This window comes from Pseudorca crassidens, chromosome 3, assembly GCF_039906515.1.
Source record: "Pseudorca crassidens isolate mPseCra1 chromosome 3, mPseCra1.hap1, whole genome shotgun sequence".
Taxonomy (NCBI): Eukaryota; Metazoa; Chordata; class Mammalia; order Artiodactyla; family Delphinidae; genus Pseudorca; species Pseudorca crassidens.
The window spans coordinates 164,885,133-164,904,198 of record NC_090298.1 but is presented as its reverse complement, the minus strand read 5'-3'; the positions used below and the strand labels follow the sequence as shown (position 1 = coordinate 164,904,198).

At 51.3% G+C, this 19,066-nt stretch overlaps 1 protein-coding gene across 3 annotated transcripts in view; it reads left to right on the top strand.

Moving 5' to 3' along the window:
- LDLR (low density lipoprotein receptor) overlaps positions 1 to 18,585 on the top strand; it is a 36,061-nt gene extending 17,476 nt beyond the window's left edge. For 2 of the 3 annotated variants that reach the window (XM_067733707.1, XM_067733709.1), the window contains exons 6-18: positions 1,442 to 1,564; positions 3,024 to 3,143; positions 3,620 to 3,745; positions 5,273 to 5,444; positions 5,531 to 5,758; positions 8,952 to 9,070; positions 9,379 to 9,518; positions 10,935 to 11,076; positions 11,187 to 11,375; positions 12,184 to 12,303; positions 14,631 to 14,708; positions 16,022 to 16,179; positions 16,833 to 18,585. In XM_067733707.1, coding sequence (XP_067589808.1) covers positions 1,442 to 1,564; positions 3,024 to 3,143; positions 3,620 to 3,745; positions 5,273 to 5,444; positions 5,531 to 5,758; positions 8,952 to 9,070; positions 9,379 to 9,518; positions 10,935 to 11,076; positions 11,187 to 11,375; positions 12,184 to 12,303; positions 14,631 to 14,708; positions 16,022 to 16,179; positions 16,833 to 16,868 — 1,751 coding nt within the window. In that variant the 3' untranslated portion in view covers positions 16,869 to 18,585. The remainder of the gene's footprint in view (positions 1 to 1,441; positions 1,565 to 3,023; positions 3,144 to 3,619; positions 3,746 to 5,272; positions 5,445 to 5,530; positions 5,759 to 8,951; positions 9,071 to 9,378; positions 9,519 to 10,934; positions 11,077 to 11,186; positions 11,376 to 12,183; positions 12,304 to 14,630; positions 14,709 to 16,021; positions 16,180 to 16,832) is intronic. The other variant, XM_067733708.1, reaches the window with a different exon arrangement.
- The last annotated feature ends 481 nt before the right edge of the window (positions 18,586 to 19,066 follow it).

The window sequence follows — 19,066 nt, the reverse complement described above, 5'->3', positions numbered from 1 at the left end:
GGCTTCTCATTACGGAGCCCTCTCTTGTTGCGGAGCACGGGCTCTAGGTGCACTGGCTTCTGTAGTTATGGCACAGGGGCTCAGTAGTTGCGGCTCGCGGACTCTAGACACAGGCTCAGTAGCTGTGGCTCGCAGGCTTAGTGCTCCGCAGCATGTGGGATCTTCCCAGACCAGGGATTGAACCCGTGTTCCCTGCATTGGCAGGTGGATTCTTAACCACTGTGCCACCAGGGAAGTCCCAAAGTATTTTTTTAATTGTGGTAAAATACCTATAACATAAAATTTACCGTCTTAACCTTTTTTTTTTTATCTTAGCCATTTTTAAGGGTCAATTCAGTAGTGCTAAGTAACCGTCACCACCATCCATTGCCAGAACTCTTTTCATCTTCCCAAATTGAAACTCTGTCCTTGTGAAACACTCACTCCCCCTCCCCCTCCCCCAGCCTCTGGCACTCACCATTCTACTTTCTGTCTCTATGAATTTGACTCCTCTAGGGACCTCATGTAAGTGGAATCACACAGTATTTGTCTTTGTGTGACTGGCTTATTTCACTGAGCATGATGTCTTCAACGTACATCCATGTGGTAGCAGGTGTTAGAATTTCCTCCCTTTTTAAGGCTGAATAACATTCTATTGTATGGATGGACCACATTTTGTTTATCCAGTCATCTGTGGATGGATACTTGGGTTGCTTCCACCCCTTGGCTGTTGTGAATAGTGCTGCTGTGAACAGGGGTATATGGAAATAATTTTAAACGGCACATAGTGGAATACCATACAGCTGAGAAAATGAGGCTACAGCCCTTGTCTGCAGCCCAGGCAAACCTCATAACCTTGGGGTTGGGAGCAAGAAGGAAGTTGTAGGAATTTACTGGGTACAGTTATTATATCATACTCAAAAACAAGCAGAGTTCAACAATATATTGTTCATTCATACATGTTTGATAGAATGATTAATGAAAAAATAAGGAAATGGTAAACCCATAATTCAAGACTATCATTACCTCTGGGGGTAGCAGAGAGTAGGGGGATGGGATGGCAAAAACCACTATAATAGTCTCTGTCAGGGCCCAATGGTACAGGCCAGATAGTAAGTATTTTCAGCTTTGTGGGCCATAGTCTCAATTACAACTACTGGACTCTGCTATTATAGCGTGAAATCCACCGCTGATGATATGTAAATGAATGGGCAGGGCTGTGTGCCAATAAAAATTTATTTAAACCAACAGGCAGTGGGCCAGAGTTTCCCAGCCCCTGCTCTTGGTGACATTCTAATTCTTAAGCTGAGTGGAGGCTTCACAGACGTTCAATAATTATTCTGTTTTATTACCAAATACGTTTGCATCTATTCTTGCATGAATAAGCTATCATGTTAATAAAAAGCACTAAGTGGGCTCCTGCTGCTCAGAAGCACCTGATCCTCCTCTGTGGCTCTCATAGTGACTCTGTGTGAGGGACCCAACAAGTTCAAGTGCCAAAGCGGCGAGTGCATCTCCCTGGACAAAGTGTGCAACTCAGTCAGGGACTGCCGAGACTGGTCGGACGAACCCCTCAAGGAGTGCGGTGAGCCCCAGGGTGCGGGCAGCTGGCAGAGCAGGGGTGGGACCCAGACGTGGGTGCTGCGGTGCTGCGAGGGGCTGGCCCACCCAGGCCCACAAGTGCTGTGGGGTGAGACAGATGGTGGGGGGTGGGTGCTGGGGATAAGTGGATTGGCTTCTAAGCCTTAGTTTTCCCAGCTGTAAAATGGGACAGTAACTGCTCCCACATCCTAGGGCTGCTGGGGATCAAATGATGCAATGCGTGTAGTTTTAGCAGTGCTATGACCCATATTTTGGACTTTACAGGCCATAAGGTCTGTGTCACAGCTCTTCAACTTGGCCATTGTAGCAGAAAAGCAGCCATACAAATGCATACACGTGCATATGAATGCTTGGGGCCGTGCTCCAAGGAATCTTTTATTATGGATACAGAAACTTGAATTTCATAGAACTTTTTCACGAAATACCATTTTGCTTTCGATTCTTATTTTTCTTTTCAACTGTTTTTAAATGTAAAAACCCTACTTAGCTGTGTAAGAGCAGGTGGAGGGCTGGCTTTGGCCCATGCCTGGTACAGAGGGTAAGAGCATAGATTCTGGAGCCGAGTGCCCTGGGTTCGAGTCCAGTGCTGTGATCTTGGGCAGGTCATTTAATCTGGCCATGCCTCAGTTTCCCCAGCTGTAGTTCCCTTGCCTTTAGGGTTGTAGGGAGGATTAAATGGGTTAATATATGTAACTGTAGGAAGTTGTATGTGGCTTTTATTTTTTATTTTTTTTGCGATACACGGGCCTCTCACTGCTGTGGCCTCTCCTGGTGCGGAGCACAGGCTCCGGACGCGCATGCTCAGCGGCCATGGCTCACGGGCCTAGCCGCCCCACGGCATGTGGGATCCTCTCAGACCGGGGCATGAACCTGGGTCCCCTGCATCGGCAGGCGGACTTTCAACCACTGCGCCACCAGGGAAGCCCCGGCTTTTATTTTTTATAATTAAAAAAATTGTAATTACAGTTAAAAAAACATAAAAATTTACCATCGTAACCACTTTTAGTGAAGTTCAGTAGTGTTTTAAGTACATTCACGTTGTCGTGCAACCATCACCACCATCCATCTCCAGAACTATTTCATCTTGCAGAACTGAGACTCTGTCCCCGTTAAACACTAAGTCCCCCTCCCCCTCCCCCAGCCTCTGCACCCACCATCCTACCTTCTGTCCCTATGAATTTTACTGCAATAGGGGCCTCGAGGTGGAATAGTGCAGTATTTGTCCTTCTATACCTGGCTTATTTCACTCAGTATAACATCCTCGTGGTTCATCCATGGCGTCCCATGTGACAGTGGCTGAGTCCTCTTAGGAGTCATGGTACTTCTGCAGCTGCACAGTCATTGTGGTGATTATAATGATGACGGCGAAATAGCACAGGGTGGCGGGAGAGTGGCGGCTGGAGGCCAGAGTGTGACCGGTCTCCATCCCCCACCTGGCACAGGGACCAACGAGTGTCTGGACAACAAGGGCGGCTGCTCCCACATCTGCAACGACCTCAAGATCGGCTACGAGTGCCTGTGTCCTGAGGGCTTCCAGCTGGTGGATAAGCACAGATGTGAAGGTGATTCCCGAGCCCCGGCCCTTTCCCTGGACATGGGGAAGGTCAAGCCCTCAGCCTCAGTTTTCCCATCCATTAAGTGGGCGTGGGCACCGTCCCCTCTGTACAGGGCTGGTAGGAGGCCAGGTACACGGGCCAACTGTCGCCGGCTTGGCTCTCAGGGAGGACTTGCTTCTGGCCTTTGGGGATTAATAATTAAGAAAGAAATCTCAGCTGACTCAGCTTGGCCCTGCTGGCTGTGCCCTGAGGTGAATGGTGAGGTCGGGGTCACTGTTAGAGGTGACACTTGGCTGTTTCCAAGATTTTGTTGGTCAGAGTCCCTGGCCCTGGAGGTCTTCCCCAGAGGGGATGAGCTATCCCCCATTTGATGAGCTGTCCCCCATTTGCCACTGGGATGCACGGCCTTTGGTCAGAGCCCATGGCTCCATCTGCATCCCATGGGGAAGATGCCCCAAATCTCTCTGTGTCCCATCCCGCAGACATCGACGAGTGTCAGGACCCAGACGCCTGCAGCCAGCTCTGCGTGAACCTCGAGGGCAGCTACAAGTGCCAGTGTGAGGAGGGCTTCCAGCTGGAGCCCCTCACCAAGGCCTGCAAGGCCGTGGGTGAGTGCAGGGAGGCGGCGGGACGGGGAACGAACGTGGTGGGGAATTTTATCATCTGAACTTTGCACCGACTGCAGTGACCCGGGGGTAGACCATCTGCTCCGGAGGCCTTTGGTAGGTGAACACCACAGCCTAGTTAGGAATCGGGCTAGGGAGCTGCCCACACCTGTCCGGCTTCTCTGAAGATGCAGATCAATCCCGTGGGGGATGGTTTGTAGCCCCCAGTCCCATGAGGGGCTTCAGGGCACAAGAAGTGGAAAGCCATGGCCTGAACAGCCTGCACCCCCTCCAGCTAAAGGAACTTATATCAAAAAAAGTAAATCCATTGAAAAGAGACCAAAATATAATTGTTCATAATGAAACAAAATAGTACAAATCACTGAGTTTCTTCTACCTGACGTTTAGGTTAGAACTGCAACCATGCACTAATTCTTAGAATCACCTAGATCAAGGGATCCCATGGTTTTGGAGGCATAGCTGTCCTGGTGAAGTTGACAGGTCACCCAAACATCCTTTGTCTTCTGTCATGTTCTGCTCTTGCAGTGTGATTCCAAATGAGGGCCAGTTTTGCAGAAATATTTTAGAGCTGTTTCCCCTAGGGCCTCTCAGTCATCATCCCTTTGACAGCTCCCTGGCTTCCCTCTGTTACATCCCCATGTGTGAAGCCCTCCAGGATTTGAGATTTCATTTTCATCCCATTCTGTAGGGGCAGGTCCCTACAGATGCCGTCCCAGCTGGAATGGTGTCATGGGAAGGGATATTCTGAGGGGGGTCAGTTGTAGAAGGCTCGGTGTGTTGGTGGATATTGATGTCATGGTTATAGCACAGCCCCCAGAGTCAAAGTGACCCAGGTTCGAATCCCAGCTCTACCACCCACTAGCTGTGTGACCTTGGGCAAGTCACTTCTCTCTGAGCCTTAATTCCCTTATCTGTACAGGGAGCTGACAACAGCTGCTGCCTGTTAGGAGGGTGAGGGTCAATGAGAGAAAAACGTAGGAAAAGCACTAAGCAGAATTCCCTGACATTAGGAATCACTTTGTTTACATTTGCCGTTATCATTTCTTCATCTTACGTTCTTCAATGTAAAATGCTGGGGCCCAGATGTTTTCAAATGTAGGTTTTACTATTATTCAGCTATGGTGAGGCCAACAGACCAAACCGGGGTTGTGGGAGAGCCTTTATTGTGGTTTCTGTGGGAAGGAACAGGCGAGTTTGAATAATTTCAGTGGTCTCTGGGGAATAGACGCTGGCCCTTGTTGTCTGGCACCTGTCCCTGGGGTGACTAGGGAAGGTGGATAGTGGGCAAGAGTGTGAGACCCCAGTAAAGGATGTGGCGGGGTGTGGGCTGGTTAGTTTGCATTTGAAGTGAGTCATTTACCATGTCCTCCCCGATCCACATCAGAACCACTTTGTTAATACCCCAGGCAGGCATCCTGGTGTCTCCCCTGATTCAGTCAGACCCTGCAGGGTGACAGTGGAGGCCAGGGTCCCTTTCACTCTCCTGAACTCCCCTTCCTGGCTCCCCAGGCACCATCGCCTACCTCTTCTTCACCAACCGCCACGAAGTGAGGAAGATGACTCTGGACCGCAGCGAGTACGCCAGCGTCATTCCCAACCTGAAGAACGTGGTCGCCCTGGACACGGAGGTGGCCAGCAACAGAATCTACTGGTCCGACCTGTCCCAGAGGAAGATCTACAGGTGAGCCTGGGCCCCGCCCCGTGCAGCCCCAGTCCCTGAGTGGACTGAGGGCCCCTGGAGCTGACACTCTCCTCCTCTCCCCTCAGCGCCCAGATCAACAGAGCCTCCAGCTTCTCTTCCTACGACACTGTCATCAGCGAGGATCTCCAGGCCCCCGATGGGCTGGCAGTGGATTGGATCCACAGCAACATATACTGGACTGACTCCATCCTGGGCACCGTCTCAGTGGCTGACACCAAGGGTGTGAAGAGGAAGACGCTCTTCCAAGAGAAAGGCTCCAAGCCACGGGCCATTGTGGTGGATCCCATCCACGGGTGGGTATTCCCAGGGCTGGGGGCACAAAGAACACGGGTGGGGTTCATGAACCGATTAGGGCTCCAGGTGGGGGGAGGTTTGTGCTGAGGTAGACCAGACTGAGTTGGATGCGGGCTGTCCCGAACCCCGGGATGCTCTCGATGTCAGAAAAGAACAAGGCCCAGGGCTTCCCCGGTGGCGCAGTGGTTGGGAGTCCGCCTGCCGATGCAGGGGACACAGGTTCGTGCCCCGGTCCGGGAGGATCCCACATGCCGCGGAGCGGCTGGGCCCGTGAGCCATGGCCGCTGAGCCTGCGCGTCCAGAGCCTGTGCTCTGCAACGGTAGAGGCCACAACAGTGAGAGGCCCGCGTACCGCAAAAAAAAAAAAAAAAAAAAAAACAAGGCCCAGAATGTGGGCCTCCCCACCCATCCTATGGGGGCCCTGGGGGTCGATGCCCCACCATGTCTTCTGTGTCACCTGAGGTGGAATCAGACCCTGAAAAGCCCTGCCCTATGGAATAGAATCCAAAATCAGAGATAAAATACTGATTTAAATTGATATTAGAGGGACTTCCAGGCGGTCCAGTGGTTGGGATTCCATGCTTCCACTGCAGGGGCCGTGGGTTCAATCCCTGGTAGGGGAACTAAGATCCCAGTGCCAGGAGCTGCAGCAAAAAAAAAAAATTTATATTAGAAATGAACACTTGTTAGAAGTTAGAAATTTAAATTCCAGTGTATTATACGGCAGAGTATCCTACACTGAGACGGGATTGCAGAGATGTTTAAAAACGCTCTGGGACAATGTTAGCCGACTGACAGATCACCGCCCGTGGATCACCCTCCTCGGGGTCCGCAGGCCCCGTGGCTGACTCAGCAGCTCCAGTGTCCCCAGGGACCCGTGTCCCCTGGCGGAAAGCCTCTGTCCTCTGTCACACGTACCCTGCACCTGCAGCACACACCAGCTGCCCCGGTACATCATGTGTGGCATTTCACAACCCCAGGATGGGCAGGATGTTCTGGCTGCAATAACTGGAGAAAAGGGAGCATTGGGCCTCAGGGAGAAAATGTTGGCAAAGGCGCACTTGGCTGTCCTTGCATGGTGTCCGTGGCTCAGAACGGACAGACCCCCCTTGGGGTGAAGGTGGGCATGTCAGGTCCTCATCAATCAAGACTAATGCTCTCATTTGGTGGAGGGTCACCCGGTCCACCCTACTGCCAGCAGAGAGAGACACCCTCCCCGACACACTCCACTTATCATTATTTATTTTAAAATATTTATTTATTTGGCTGCGCCAGGTCTTAGTTGCAGCATGCGGACTTCTTAGTTGCAGCATGCATGTGGGATCTAAGTTCCCCGACCAGGGACTGAACCCGGGTCCCCTGCATTGGGAGTGGGGAGTTTTACCCATTGGACCACCAGGGAAGTCCCACACGCTCCACTTAGATGCGTGTTGTGTGCTCTGCTATTGATTGATTGATTGCCTCGCTGCATGGCTTGTAGGATCGTAGTTCCCTCAACCAGGGGTCAAACCCGTGCCTGGAAGCTCAGAGTCTTAACCACTGGACCGCCAGGGAGTCCCCAAGTGCTCTGCTTTTGTGTTTCTTCTCCCCACCCCCAATAGCATGAAACTCTTTGCCCGACCTGGCTCTTTCATTTGGCCTATGGGTTTCCTTCCCTGCCAACCCGATGGGCCATGATTTATTTAAACTGCTCTCCAGCCCCTGGAAATTTAGGTTTTTACCCCCTGCCTCATACAAAGTAGCCATGAATACCTTTGAATGCCTTTGAAGGTGAGTCGCTGCAGTTTATCTGCAGGATAACATTCTAGAATTTGGATTACAAATAGGTCTGAGGGTACTTACATGGACATAGCCTCAAATTGTCCTTCCAAGCAAACATTGTGATACTGACCCTCCCGCCAGAGGCGCACCCTAGGACCCGTTTCCCCACACTCTCACCAAAGGGTTTTCCATCTTTGTAATCATGATGGGGAGGGTGTATTCCAGGGTAGTTTTAATTTGTATTAGGTCACTTGTGAGTTAGCCTGAGCATCTCTTCAGATGTTTAAAAGCCTTTGGAGCGACTTCCCTGGAGGTCCAGTGGTTAAGACTCCGAGCTGCCACTGCAGGGGGCACAGGTTCAATCCCTGGTCGGGGATCCTGCATGCTGCAGGATATGGCAAAAATAAATAAAATAAGATAAATTAAGATTTAAAAAAGAAAGAAAGAAAGAAAATAAAAGCCCTTGGAGATCCACTTGTAAGTATGGATCCAAAAGAATTGAAAGTAGGGACAGAAACAGATGTTTGTACACCCGTGTTCTTAGCAGCATGATTCACAGTAGCCAAGTGTCCATCTGCAGAGGATTAGATAAACGAAGTGTGGCATATGCATACAGCGAAACTTCATTCAGCCTTAAAAAGGAAATCTGACACCTGCTACAACATGGATGAACCTTAAGGACATTATGCTTAGTGAAATAAGCCAGTCACAAAAGGATAAATACTGTATGATTCCAGTTATGCGAAGTCCCTAGAGGAGTCAGATCCATAGAGACGGAAAGTAGGAGAGTGGGTGTCAGGGGCTGGGGGAGGGGGATGGGGAGTCAGTGTTTAATGGGGACAGAGTTTCAGTTTGGGGAGAAAAGAAAGTTCTAGAGATGGATGTTGGTGATGGCTGCACAGCAGTGTGAATGTACTTAATGCCATTGAATTGTATACTTAAAAATGGTTAAATGCTAAATTTTATGTTATGTGTGTTTTACCACAATTTAAAAAAATCTCTCTTTGTGTGTGTGTGTATATATACATGTATGTATATGTAGGGGTGTGTGTGTGTGTGTGTATATATATATATATATATATATATATATATATATATATTTGTATTTAAAAAGCCAAAAAATTACCCCCTCCCAAATTTATAAAAAACCCTTAGAAAGCAGTGTTCAGGGTGCAGATTCCAGGGCCTCAGTCCCAACATTGGAATGAAAACCTCCCTTTGTTCTCAAACGTCCTCCAAATCCTGCCAGGTCTCACCAGGTGTGGGCCTTGAGGGCAGCAAGGTCAGGGAAGCAGAAAGAACCCATCCAGGGTCTCCCCAGAACCAACTGGGAGTCCTGGCCTGGCTGCTTCAGGGGCAAGCAGCTCTTCTGGGTAGGCAGAGCCTCCCTCCCTGATGTCCTCCTGTCTGTCCTTCCCGCTGTCCCACCAGCTTCATGTATTGGACAGACTGGGGAACCCCCGCTAAGATCAAGAAGGGGGGCCTGAATGGCGTGGACGTTTACTCGCTGGTGACGGAGGACATCCAGTGGCCCAATGGCATCACCCTGGGTATGTTGGGAGCACAGTGGTCCTGTGGGGTCAGGCACAGTCTGGAAGAGAGGAAATGGCCACGGGCCTCCCTGAGATTTTATAACCTGAAACTCAGCTCCCATTCCCCCACATACCTGCATGCGGTTCAGGCTCACACATGGGGGTGGGGATGGGGGCAGGGTCTGAACTGCTTTCCTGGGCGCATCTCTGCTGGGTCCTTGGGGGTCTCCCTCCTGTGGGGAGCAGCGTGCCCAAGCCCCAAGCACCGCCCCCCGCATCACGTGTGACCACTCCTTGTCCCCCCCCACCCCCATCTTGGATTCTAGATCTTTCCAGCGGCCGCCTGTACTGGGTCGACTCCAAGCTGCACTCCATCTCCAGCATTGATGTCACCGGGGGCAACCGGAAGACCATCCTGGAGGACAAGAAGAAGCTGGCGCACCCCTTCTCCTTGGCCATCTTTGAGGTGGGTGCTGGGGGCAAGCGGTCGCTGCTTCCGTGCTTGCGGGAATTCACGGTCAAGTGCTGCTGACTGAGCATCACTTACATACAAGGCGCGAGCGCTCCTGCTAACAGGTCCACACACATCGTGTAGTCATTCAAGCCCAGACTAGGTCAGAAAACTGCTGGTGACCATGAAGAGGTCTTAGACCAGGAATTAGGGCTTTCCCTGGCAGTCCAGTGGTTAGGAATTAGCACTTCCACTGCAGGGGACCCGGCTTCCATCCCTTGACGGGGAACTAAGATCCCTGCAAGCCGTGAGTCAAGGCCAAAACAAAAGGATGCTGCTCAACACCCTGCAAGAGAATGGGGGTGCCCATCAGGAAGGCTTATGTGGCCCTAAATAGCATCCCAGTGGGGAAACTCTGCTCTAAAGAATGTTGCTGTACAGTTGACCCTTGAACAACGTGGGGTTTGGGGCACTGACCCTTCACACAGTCGAAAATCTGAGTATAGTTTAGAGTCGGTCCTCCGTATCCAGGGTTTTTTGGTATCTGTAGTTCCACAACCGTGGATTCAACCAGCTGGGAATCGTGTATTTACTACTGAAAAAAATCCACGCAGTTCAAATGCATGTTGTTCAAGTGTCAACTGTATTCGTAAACCCACGTTCAAGCAGCACGATCCACAAAAGCCAAGAGTTGGAAGCAACCCAAGTGTCCATCAGTGGATGACTGGATAAACACAATGCGGTCCATCCATCTAATGACATATTATTCAGCCTTAAGAAGGAAGGAGATTTTGACACCTGCTATAACATGGATGAACCTTGGGGACATTATGCTCAGTGAAATAAGCCAGGCACAAAAAGACAAATACTGTGTGATTCCACTCATCTGAGTCCCTAGAGGAGTCAGATTCATAGAGACAGAAAGTAGAATGGTGGGCGCCAGGGGCTGGGGGAGGGGTATGGGGAGTGAGTGTTTCATGGGGACAGAGTTTTAATTTGGGAAGATGAAAAAGTTTTAGAGATGGATGGTGGACACAACAATGTGAATATACTTAATGCCAAAGAACTGGACACTTAAAAATGGTTAAGATGGTAAATTTTACATAATGTGTATTTTACACAATTATTATTATTTTTTATTTTTATTTTTATTTTTTTGCCACGCTGCTTGGCATGTGAGATCTTAGTTCCCTGATCAGGGATCGAACCCACGTCCCCTGCACTGGAAGCGTGCAGTCTTAACCACTGGACTGCCAGGGAAGTCCCCACAATTAAAAATTTTTTTAAGAAAAAGAAAAAAGAAATGATGCTACCACCCAGCACTGCTTGTTCCCCAGAGAACCCCAGTAACTTCAAGGGGTGTGGAGACAGTGGTCTGTGTCCCAGCCCCATGGTTGATGGGATCTGTCATCTTCCTTAACTCCCATGTAGGATAAAGTATTTTGGACGGATATTGTCAATGAAGCCATTTTCAGTGCCAACCGCCTCACAGGCTCGGACATTAATTTGATGGCAGAAAACCTGCTTTCTCCAGAGGACATCGTCCTTTTCCACAACCTCACGCAGCCGAGAGGTAAAGATGGGATGGCCACCCCCACCTCCACGTCCCTGCCGGCGCTCTGGAATTTTCTAGAAATTTTCTGACCTCGTTCTCACCCTGCCTCCCTGCCTTTTCCGCCACAGGGGTGAACTGGTGTGAGAGGACTGCCCTCCACAACGGTGGCTGCCAGTACCTGTGTCTGCCAGCCCCGCAGATCAACCCCCGCTCGCCCAGGTTCACCTGTGCCTGCCCCGACGGCACGCGGCTGGCCGAGGACATGAGAAGCTGCCTTGCAGGTGGGGGCACCAGTCTGCCTCCTGCCACCCTTGCAGGGCAGCCCAGCAGCCGGACCTTCCTGACCCTCACTTTACTCATCCATCAAATGGGAGAGTGAGGCCCCAGGAGGCCCTTGTAAGGCCTTTCTCAAATGCTGGGCGCATCAGCACTGTGCCTGGCAGGGAGATGGACTCAGTTCACCTGTAGGGTCTAGTTCTCTCTTTCCCAGACCTCTTGGGTGGGGGAGGGACTGGTTTTATTTTATTTATTTATTATAAATTTACTTATTTTGTTTATTTTTGGTTGCGTTGGGTCTCTGCTGTTGCACGCGGGCTTTCTCTAGTTGCGGCGAGCAGGGGCTACTCTTTATTGCGGTGCGCGGGCTTCTCATTGCAGTGGCTTCTCTTGTTGCGGAGCATGGGCTCCAGGCGCGCGGGCTTCAGCATTTGTGGCGCACGGGCTTAGTTGCTCTGCGGCATGTGGGATCTTCCCGTACCAGGGCTCTAACCCGTGTCCCCTGCGTTGGCAGGTGGACTCTTAATGACTGCCTGCGCCACCAGGGAAGCCCGGGACTGATTTTAGTTGCAGACACTGAGGGAGAAGGTGGCCCCCTTTTGATTCTCCTCATCCTCAGAGAAAGTCTCCATTTGGGGCCAGTGTGTCTGTAACACTTAGGAATCTTCCTTTTGAAAAACAACGTGTAATATAATAACATAGATATTGGTGGGTTTGTATTTTCAGTGCGTTTATCTTCAGTTATTTCTTTGTGGCCCATGGCACTTGCTTCCTATCCGTTGTCAGCAGCAGCGCAGCTATCAGTGGGGCTCAAGCTGCAGGGCACTCAGGAACTGTTTATTCTTTCAGAGACTGAACCTGCAGTGACCACCTGGAGGCCCTCCACAGTCAACTCGACAACCGTGGGTCCGAAGCGCACAGCCAGTCCTGAGCTCACCACGGCAGAGTCAGTGACGATGTCCCAACAAGGTAAAGGCTGGGGTCACCCTGGCCCCGGTTCATTGATATGACCATGTTGGTGAAGAGACAGAGTGGATTTAGTCTTGGCTCCTTTTCTCACTGTCTCTGGCATGGTGGAAGCCTCAGTTTCCCTACCTATAAAATGGAGCTAATAACAGTGCCCACCCACCTTCCTGGAATAGTGGGGATCACATGGGCTTTTTCAGGTGTCTGCCCAACAGGGCCAGGACTAGCATGAGGCAGGTCAGGCACTCCCTGGGGCAGCATCTAAAGAGGGCACCAGGGACTTCCCTGGTGGTCCAGTGTGTAAGACTCTGAGCTCCCAATGCAGGGGGCCTGGGTTTGATCCCTGGTCAGGGAACTAGATCCTGCATCCCACAACTAAGTTCGCATGCCTCAACTAAAGACCCCCGCAGGCCACAACTAAAGAAAGACCCACCCCTGCATGCCACAACTAAAGATTTTGCATGCTGCAACTAAAAGATCCTGCATATGGCAACGAACATCCCATGTGCCGCAACTAAGACCCGGAACAGCCAAATAAATAAATAAATATTTTTTAAAAATAAATAAATAAAGGGGGCACCAAAATACTCAAGATTCAAGTAATATTTTAATGCAGTATTTTTTTAAAAAAATTGAATCCTCAAACTATGGCATGTGGGGTCAGCCACCTGTTCTAGTAAATAGTTTGCTCGGAGCCAGTGTCTCAGTGAGGCAGGATCTTGCAAAGTGTATAGTCAGATCCTGTTTTCCTAAAAGTTTTGCTATTTTGGTCACCATGAGGTATCGGCATTAATTTTTCTTTTCTTTTCTTTTCTTTTTTCTTGGCCGTGCTGCGTGACTTGTGGAATCTTAGTTCCTTGACCAGGGATTGAACCTGAGCCCTCAGCAGTGAGAGCGTGGAATCCTGACCATTGGGCCGCTAGGGAATTCCTGTTGGCATTAATTTTGATTTTTAAAAACAATGCAGGGACTTCCCTGGCGGAGATCTAAGATCCCACATGCTGCACGGTGTGGCCAAAACAGGAGAAAAACAAAAAAACAATGCATTATAATATTACTGGTTTACTGAGTTTTGGGGGGACCCCTTTAAATTTAGTGCCTGGGACGAGTCCCTCTCTCTCCTCATCTTAGCCCACCCTCAAGGTCATGATCTACCTCCCCAGCTGGAGGAGGTGAGAGCTGGGCTCTCAGTGAATTGGAGCCCACCATTTGCTGCTTTGTCCAGCAGAGGGCGCCCGACCCCGTTTTTGAGCAGCCCGGAAACGGAGCTCAGACTTTTCTGGCCAGGAGAAAAAAAAAAAGGCACATCAGCAAGTTTCAGACTTTTTTTTTTTTTTTTTTTTCCCCTCAGAATAGCTGAATCCTTTGTTCAACCATAAAGGAGATAAAACAGGAACTATATGGTTGAGGGAGGCCCAGAACCCTTCTCACTTGAAGGACCACTGCTTAAAAAACCGTTTCACAGATGGGCCCGTCGAGGGCTTCTCGAATTTGGCAAAGGAGCCCTTTTAAGGGAAAAATTTTTCAAGGACACCGATGCTGCTGCCCAAAATTATTTTTGTGACAAGGTTTCTTAAATATGCGTAAGTGTAAAACTGCATGTACTCTGTCCACAACACGTGCGACAGCGGATTGAATTAAAACCCAGAGGGATTTGAACACAACCGGAGACGGTCATCACTGTTCACCGGCCTATGTGTGGCTTGGATGTGGCTTGTGCAGTCTTCCCAGCTCACTGGCCTGTTTGTAGGCCTTTAAACTTTCATGTGCACGGCCCCTCACATTGTCCGGCCCAGGTGCACGGGCATGGTTATATAATGAGGTTCCCCCCGCTTCTAATATTTCTTATTAGGTGGGGACAGCTGGCGCAGGACTATGGGGCTTTGGTGCGATGCAACCCAGGCACTGGGATTGCTGAGTATTACGGGGACAGAAGTTGGCCCCGGCCCCATCCAGAAAAGGCTCCTTGTCATCAAATGCAGAAGCAGGTTGAAAAATTCCACCAGTGACCTCGCCAGCCACTGGGAATGTATCTGTAGGCGTTGGTCTCAGGGACCAGCAGTCCCTTCCCCAGTGCCTTGTAATGTGAGGCGAAAGGACCCTCTTAAATTTGCCCCAAATCCCATAACCCCGATTGCTAACAAGCGAGGCCCTGGAGGAAGCCAGCCCGGCTCCTCTCACACCTGGGAGATGCTTCAAATTCCTTTGAATGTTTGAGGACACAGAGAAATGTCAGGCATTTTCCTTTGCGGGTTGTCATCATACACCTGCTGTGTTTTCCCGCCTCTCACTGGGGAACTGGGCCTCACTTTCTCCCTTCTCCCTCGCAGTCCTGGGTGATGTTGCCGGCCGAGCGGATGCGGAGAGGCCCCAGGGCGTGGGTGCTCTGTACATCGTCCTCCCAATCGGTAAGCCTGTGGCCGGTCCTCCCCTGGTTCCCGGGTTCCTACAAAATGATCTCCGTGCCCAGTAAGCCAGTCTGGTCCACCTTTCCTCCAGGAATGGGGTAGCCCTGCTGCGCATCCTGTTCATCACTGGGCCCCCCTTCCTAGCTTCATTTACTTAACAAATATAGTTGAGTGCCTATTGTATACCAAGATTGCTTCCGGGCACTGGGGACCCAGCCCTGAAAGAAACAAACATTCCTCCCCCCACCCCCCACCCCGCCTCGGAGCTGACGGTGAGCAGAGTGGGGCAGTCGATGTGTCACATGGGGGAAGTGGGGCTGGGCCAGGGTCCCCGGTGTGAGTATGGGCGGCCTCACCAACACCCAAGGGATGGGAGGGCAACCAGCAGGGGCGCCTCCTGGTGAGAGGTTCTCTTGCAGGGGGCAGTTTGGAGATTTCTGCTTTCCCCCCCGTCACCCATTAATCATGGCTTGGTCAGCATCACACCCATTTTTCCTTTTCGAAAAAAGTCCTTTCAAGGTGTCCCTTCACAGAGATGAGAGATCTAAGTGCCCAACAGCTGTGCGCTGTGGGTTGGCGGCTGGGCCCCTTACCTTCCTTGGGGCTGCCGGGGGCCCAGCAGAGCCTGAGCCTCTCCCACCCTCTGAACCAGAATATTTTTCAGACCTGGGCCAGGTGAGCCCTTGGCTGTTCCCTGGATCTGGGGGAGGGGGTAGGGAGGGGACAGGAAGTGCCACCCCAAGGCCCACCATAAAGGATGCAAAGAGGGATCCAGCCCCACCCAAGTTCAAACAGAACCAGAGTACACTGTGGCCCTGTATGTAGAGAACAGTCCTATTTCTGAAAAAGCGGTGGCTCCCATGTGACTAATCACAGAAACAAACTGGAAGAATTGAAAATAGTTGGGTATTCAGAGGGTGAGGCAGGGCTTCCCTGGTGGCGCAGTGGTTGAGAGTCCGCCTGCCGATGCAGGGGACACGGGTTCGTGCCCCGGTCCGGGAAGATCCCACATGCCGGAGCGGCTGCGCCCGGTGAGCCATGGTCGCTGAGCCTGCGCGTCCGGAGCCTGTGCTCCGCAACGGGAGAGGCCACACAGTGAGAGGCCTGCGTACCGCAAAAAAAAAAAAACAAAAAAGAAAGAGGGTGAGGCAGTCACAGTGGTCTTCAAGCTAGAGATTTGTTATGCTCATAGATAGATTTTTTTTTTTTTTTTTTTTACAACGGGCAAGTACTGCTTTAAATGCAGAATAAAACCCTTTACAAGTTGAAAGGGCCTGACAGCTGAAGGCAACATCTCTCCCCTCTCCCTGCAGCGCTGCTCATCCTCCTGTGCTTCGGGACCTTCCTCCTCTGGAAGAACTGGCGGCTTAAGAGCATCAACAGCATCAACTTTGACAACCCTGTGTACCAGAAGACCACGGAGGACGAGGTCCACATCTGCCGCAGCCAGGATGGCTACACCTACCCATCGGTGAGCCGCGCCACTTGGGACCTCGCTGGTGCCCGTGTGTCCGTCTGTGTGTCTGTCATGCCTCCTCAGGGCCAGGTCCTCCCCGGAGAGCAGACATTCTCATGGTGTGGGGACGGGGCCAGAGGATAAGCAAAAGGATCGTAGGTCCGAGGGTGAAAGCCAGAAGGGGGACGGAGAGTGGTTTGTGGGTCTGGGAGGGAGGGGATGCAACTTTAGGTGGGCAGGAAGGCTTCTCTGAGCAGGGAGTGTATGGTGTGCAGAAGGCACCACCTGTGCAAAGGCCCTGTGGCGGAACCCTGCCTGGTGTGTTTGAGGAGCAAGGAGGCCACCAGTGTGACCGGAATGGAGAGAGTGGGGGAGGGTGGGAGGGGACAGGGCAGATGGAGCAGCACCCTCGGAATGAGGTGGGAGCCACGGAGCCACACGATCAGACTTGGGTGGTCACGGCGCTCCCTGGTGGCTGTGAGGGAGCAGGCTGGGACCAAGTAGCGGAGCTCCGAGACCCCGGGGGAAGCCACTGTGTGGGTCCAGCGGGCAATGCGTGGGGGCTGGTTGGCTGGAGGGGCCAGGAGAGAGTGAGGCGTAGGTGGCCTCTAGCCATGTTTACTGTATGTTGGACTGATGGTTTCCGGCGTTTACCGTTTTGTTGACAGAGACAGATGGTCAGCCTAGAGGATGACGTGGCGTGAGCTGCTGCCTTGAGTCCCGTCCCTTCCCGGAACCTGCCGCTGGTCAGTCGCTGGCAGGAAGAACACTTTCTCCCCGGACCCTTGACCTGCCTCAAACCCTTCCTGAGACCTCGGGCGCCAAAAGCAGTGCTGGTGGTTGCAGCCCCGGAGCCTGTCTGCCTTGTCTGCCAAAGCTTTGTTTTATATATTTATTTGTTTGGGAGGCAGAACAGGCTTCCGACAGCGCCCACGGATCGGGTTTGGGTTGCATTTTTTCTTTCTTTCTTTACGCTTAAAAGAAAAGAGGAGGAAGGCGGACGAGCTGGGGGATGTTTCTGAGCTTCTCTCCTCCTTGACGTGCTCTTCCCCCAAGGGAATGATGGACGGAGGGACACGGAGCGGGAAAGCTAGTGGCTTTGAACGCACCAGAGCAGTTGCTACCAACAGGGGCCCGGGTAGCTGCTGCTTCACGTGCCCTCCAGCTCGACCCTCACACTCAGGACTGGACGTGTTTACCTCTGCCTGCCGAGCTGATGGGATGGCCAGTGTTGGCCTTTGCTCTGCCACCCACAGGTTAGGATCAAACTAGGGTTTTCCAAGCTGGGTTTGCCCTCCCCTTATGCTGGGGAAGGGCCCCTGGTGATGGCTGGATCCAGCCTTCTGGGGGTGGCACCCGCTGAGCCCTATTCATTCACCAAAATCCGGCCATCCCCAGGGAAAACCTGAGCCACCTGTCACCCTTAATATGTATTAAGTGCCTGAGACCCCATTGCCTTGTGCGTGAAGATAGGTGGCTCCGACCTCTAACTGTGTCCCTCTGTCTGGGTGTGGGTGTCTGGACCCCAGCCCTGCCCCTTGCACTTTTTCAGTTTAGTTGTACACTGTGTAAAGTCGACAGTCTATTATTATTTTGCACTGCTTTCCGTTCTGGTTCTGTTCTGGCTGGAGAGAGTCCAGGTCGGTGATGGTGCGGACCTGGCCCCTCTCCCAGCACATAGGGAGACGTGCGTGAGGAGGAAAGGGTCGGCCTGATCACAACTTCAAAGCCAAGATCAAGATTGAGACTATCTGGCTAGTGTTTCCACTTCTGTGCAGATGCCCCCCGAGCCGTTCATTTCCCCAATAAGCTGGTCATGGTTGGCGGGGGGGTCCATCTGAAACGTGCATGGCAGGTCTGCCCTGTAGGATATGCTCCTGGCCTCGAGCATTTCGCGGGACTTATGAAACAAGAATGCTTTCTGAAATTGACACACGTATCCCATTTGTTACCACAGAGTGGGGGTGGGGGGGGTGCCTCCCACGGAGACTCTCTGAGGGGACTGTCTGCTGTACAACCACAGAACATGGCGGCCCTGCAGGAGGCTGTGAATGCCTTTTCTCTTTCTGAAGCATGTAAATAGATCCCCGGGCAGACAATGGGAGCTTTTTGTTATGTTTGCACTTTGTATATTTGTTGAAACATTTATCACTTATATGTATATAAAAAAAAGATCTATTTATTTTTGCAAACCCTGGTTGCTGCATTGGGGGAAACTGTCTCTGAGACGCCTCGTCTTTCTGTACAAAAAGATTATTCGCGCGTGCTGCGCGCAACGCTCTTCAGGAGAATCAGGTCTGTGTTGTATATATGGGTTGCTTTTCCGGGATGGGTATCGCTTTTTAAACCACTGTATAGAATGTTTTTATAGCCTGAATGTCTTACTGTGATCGATTAAATTTCTTAAAGTATTTGGCTAAACCAGAAGTGCTTTCTTCCTCTGTTCTCTGGCTCCCTCCATCTGTTGAGGGACTAGACCCCCCGGGAGAAGGATCTGGAAAGGGAACATCTCCCCAGATCTCCAGCAGGCTGCAGGCTCTTGGGGATATTGTGCTCAGCTGGGGAGCAGCTCTGCTGGGTGCTTCCCTGAGTTGGGGTTTTGCTAAATTTCCTGCTTGTTCATTCAATGAACAACGGGCACCTGTTGCGTGCCAGGTCCTGTTCTAGGCGTGTGGGACACTGCAGTGAATAAGAGTCCGTGCCCTTGGGACTTCCCTGGAGGGTCCAGTGGTTAAGACTCCATGCTTCCAATGCAAGGGGCGGGGGTTTGATCCCTGGTCAGGGAGAGCTAAGATCCCATATGCCGTGTGGCACGGCCAAGAAAAAAAAAAGTTATATATATATAAAAAAAGAGTCTGTGCCCTCAAGGAGATGACGTTTTAGAAGAGGAAACAGATAGAAA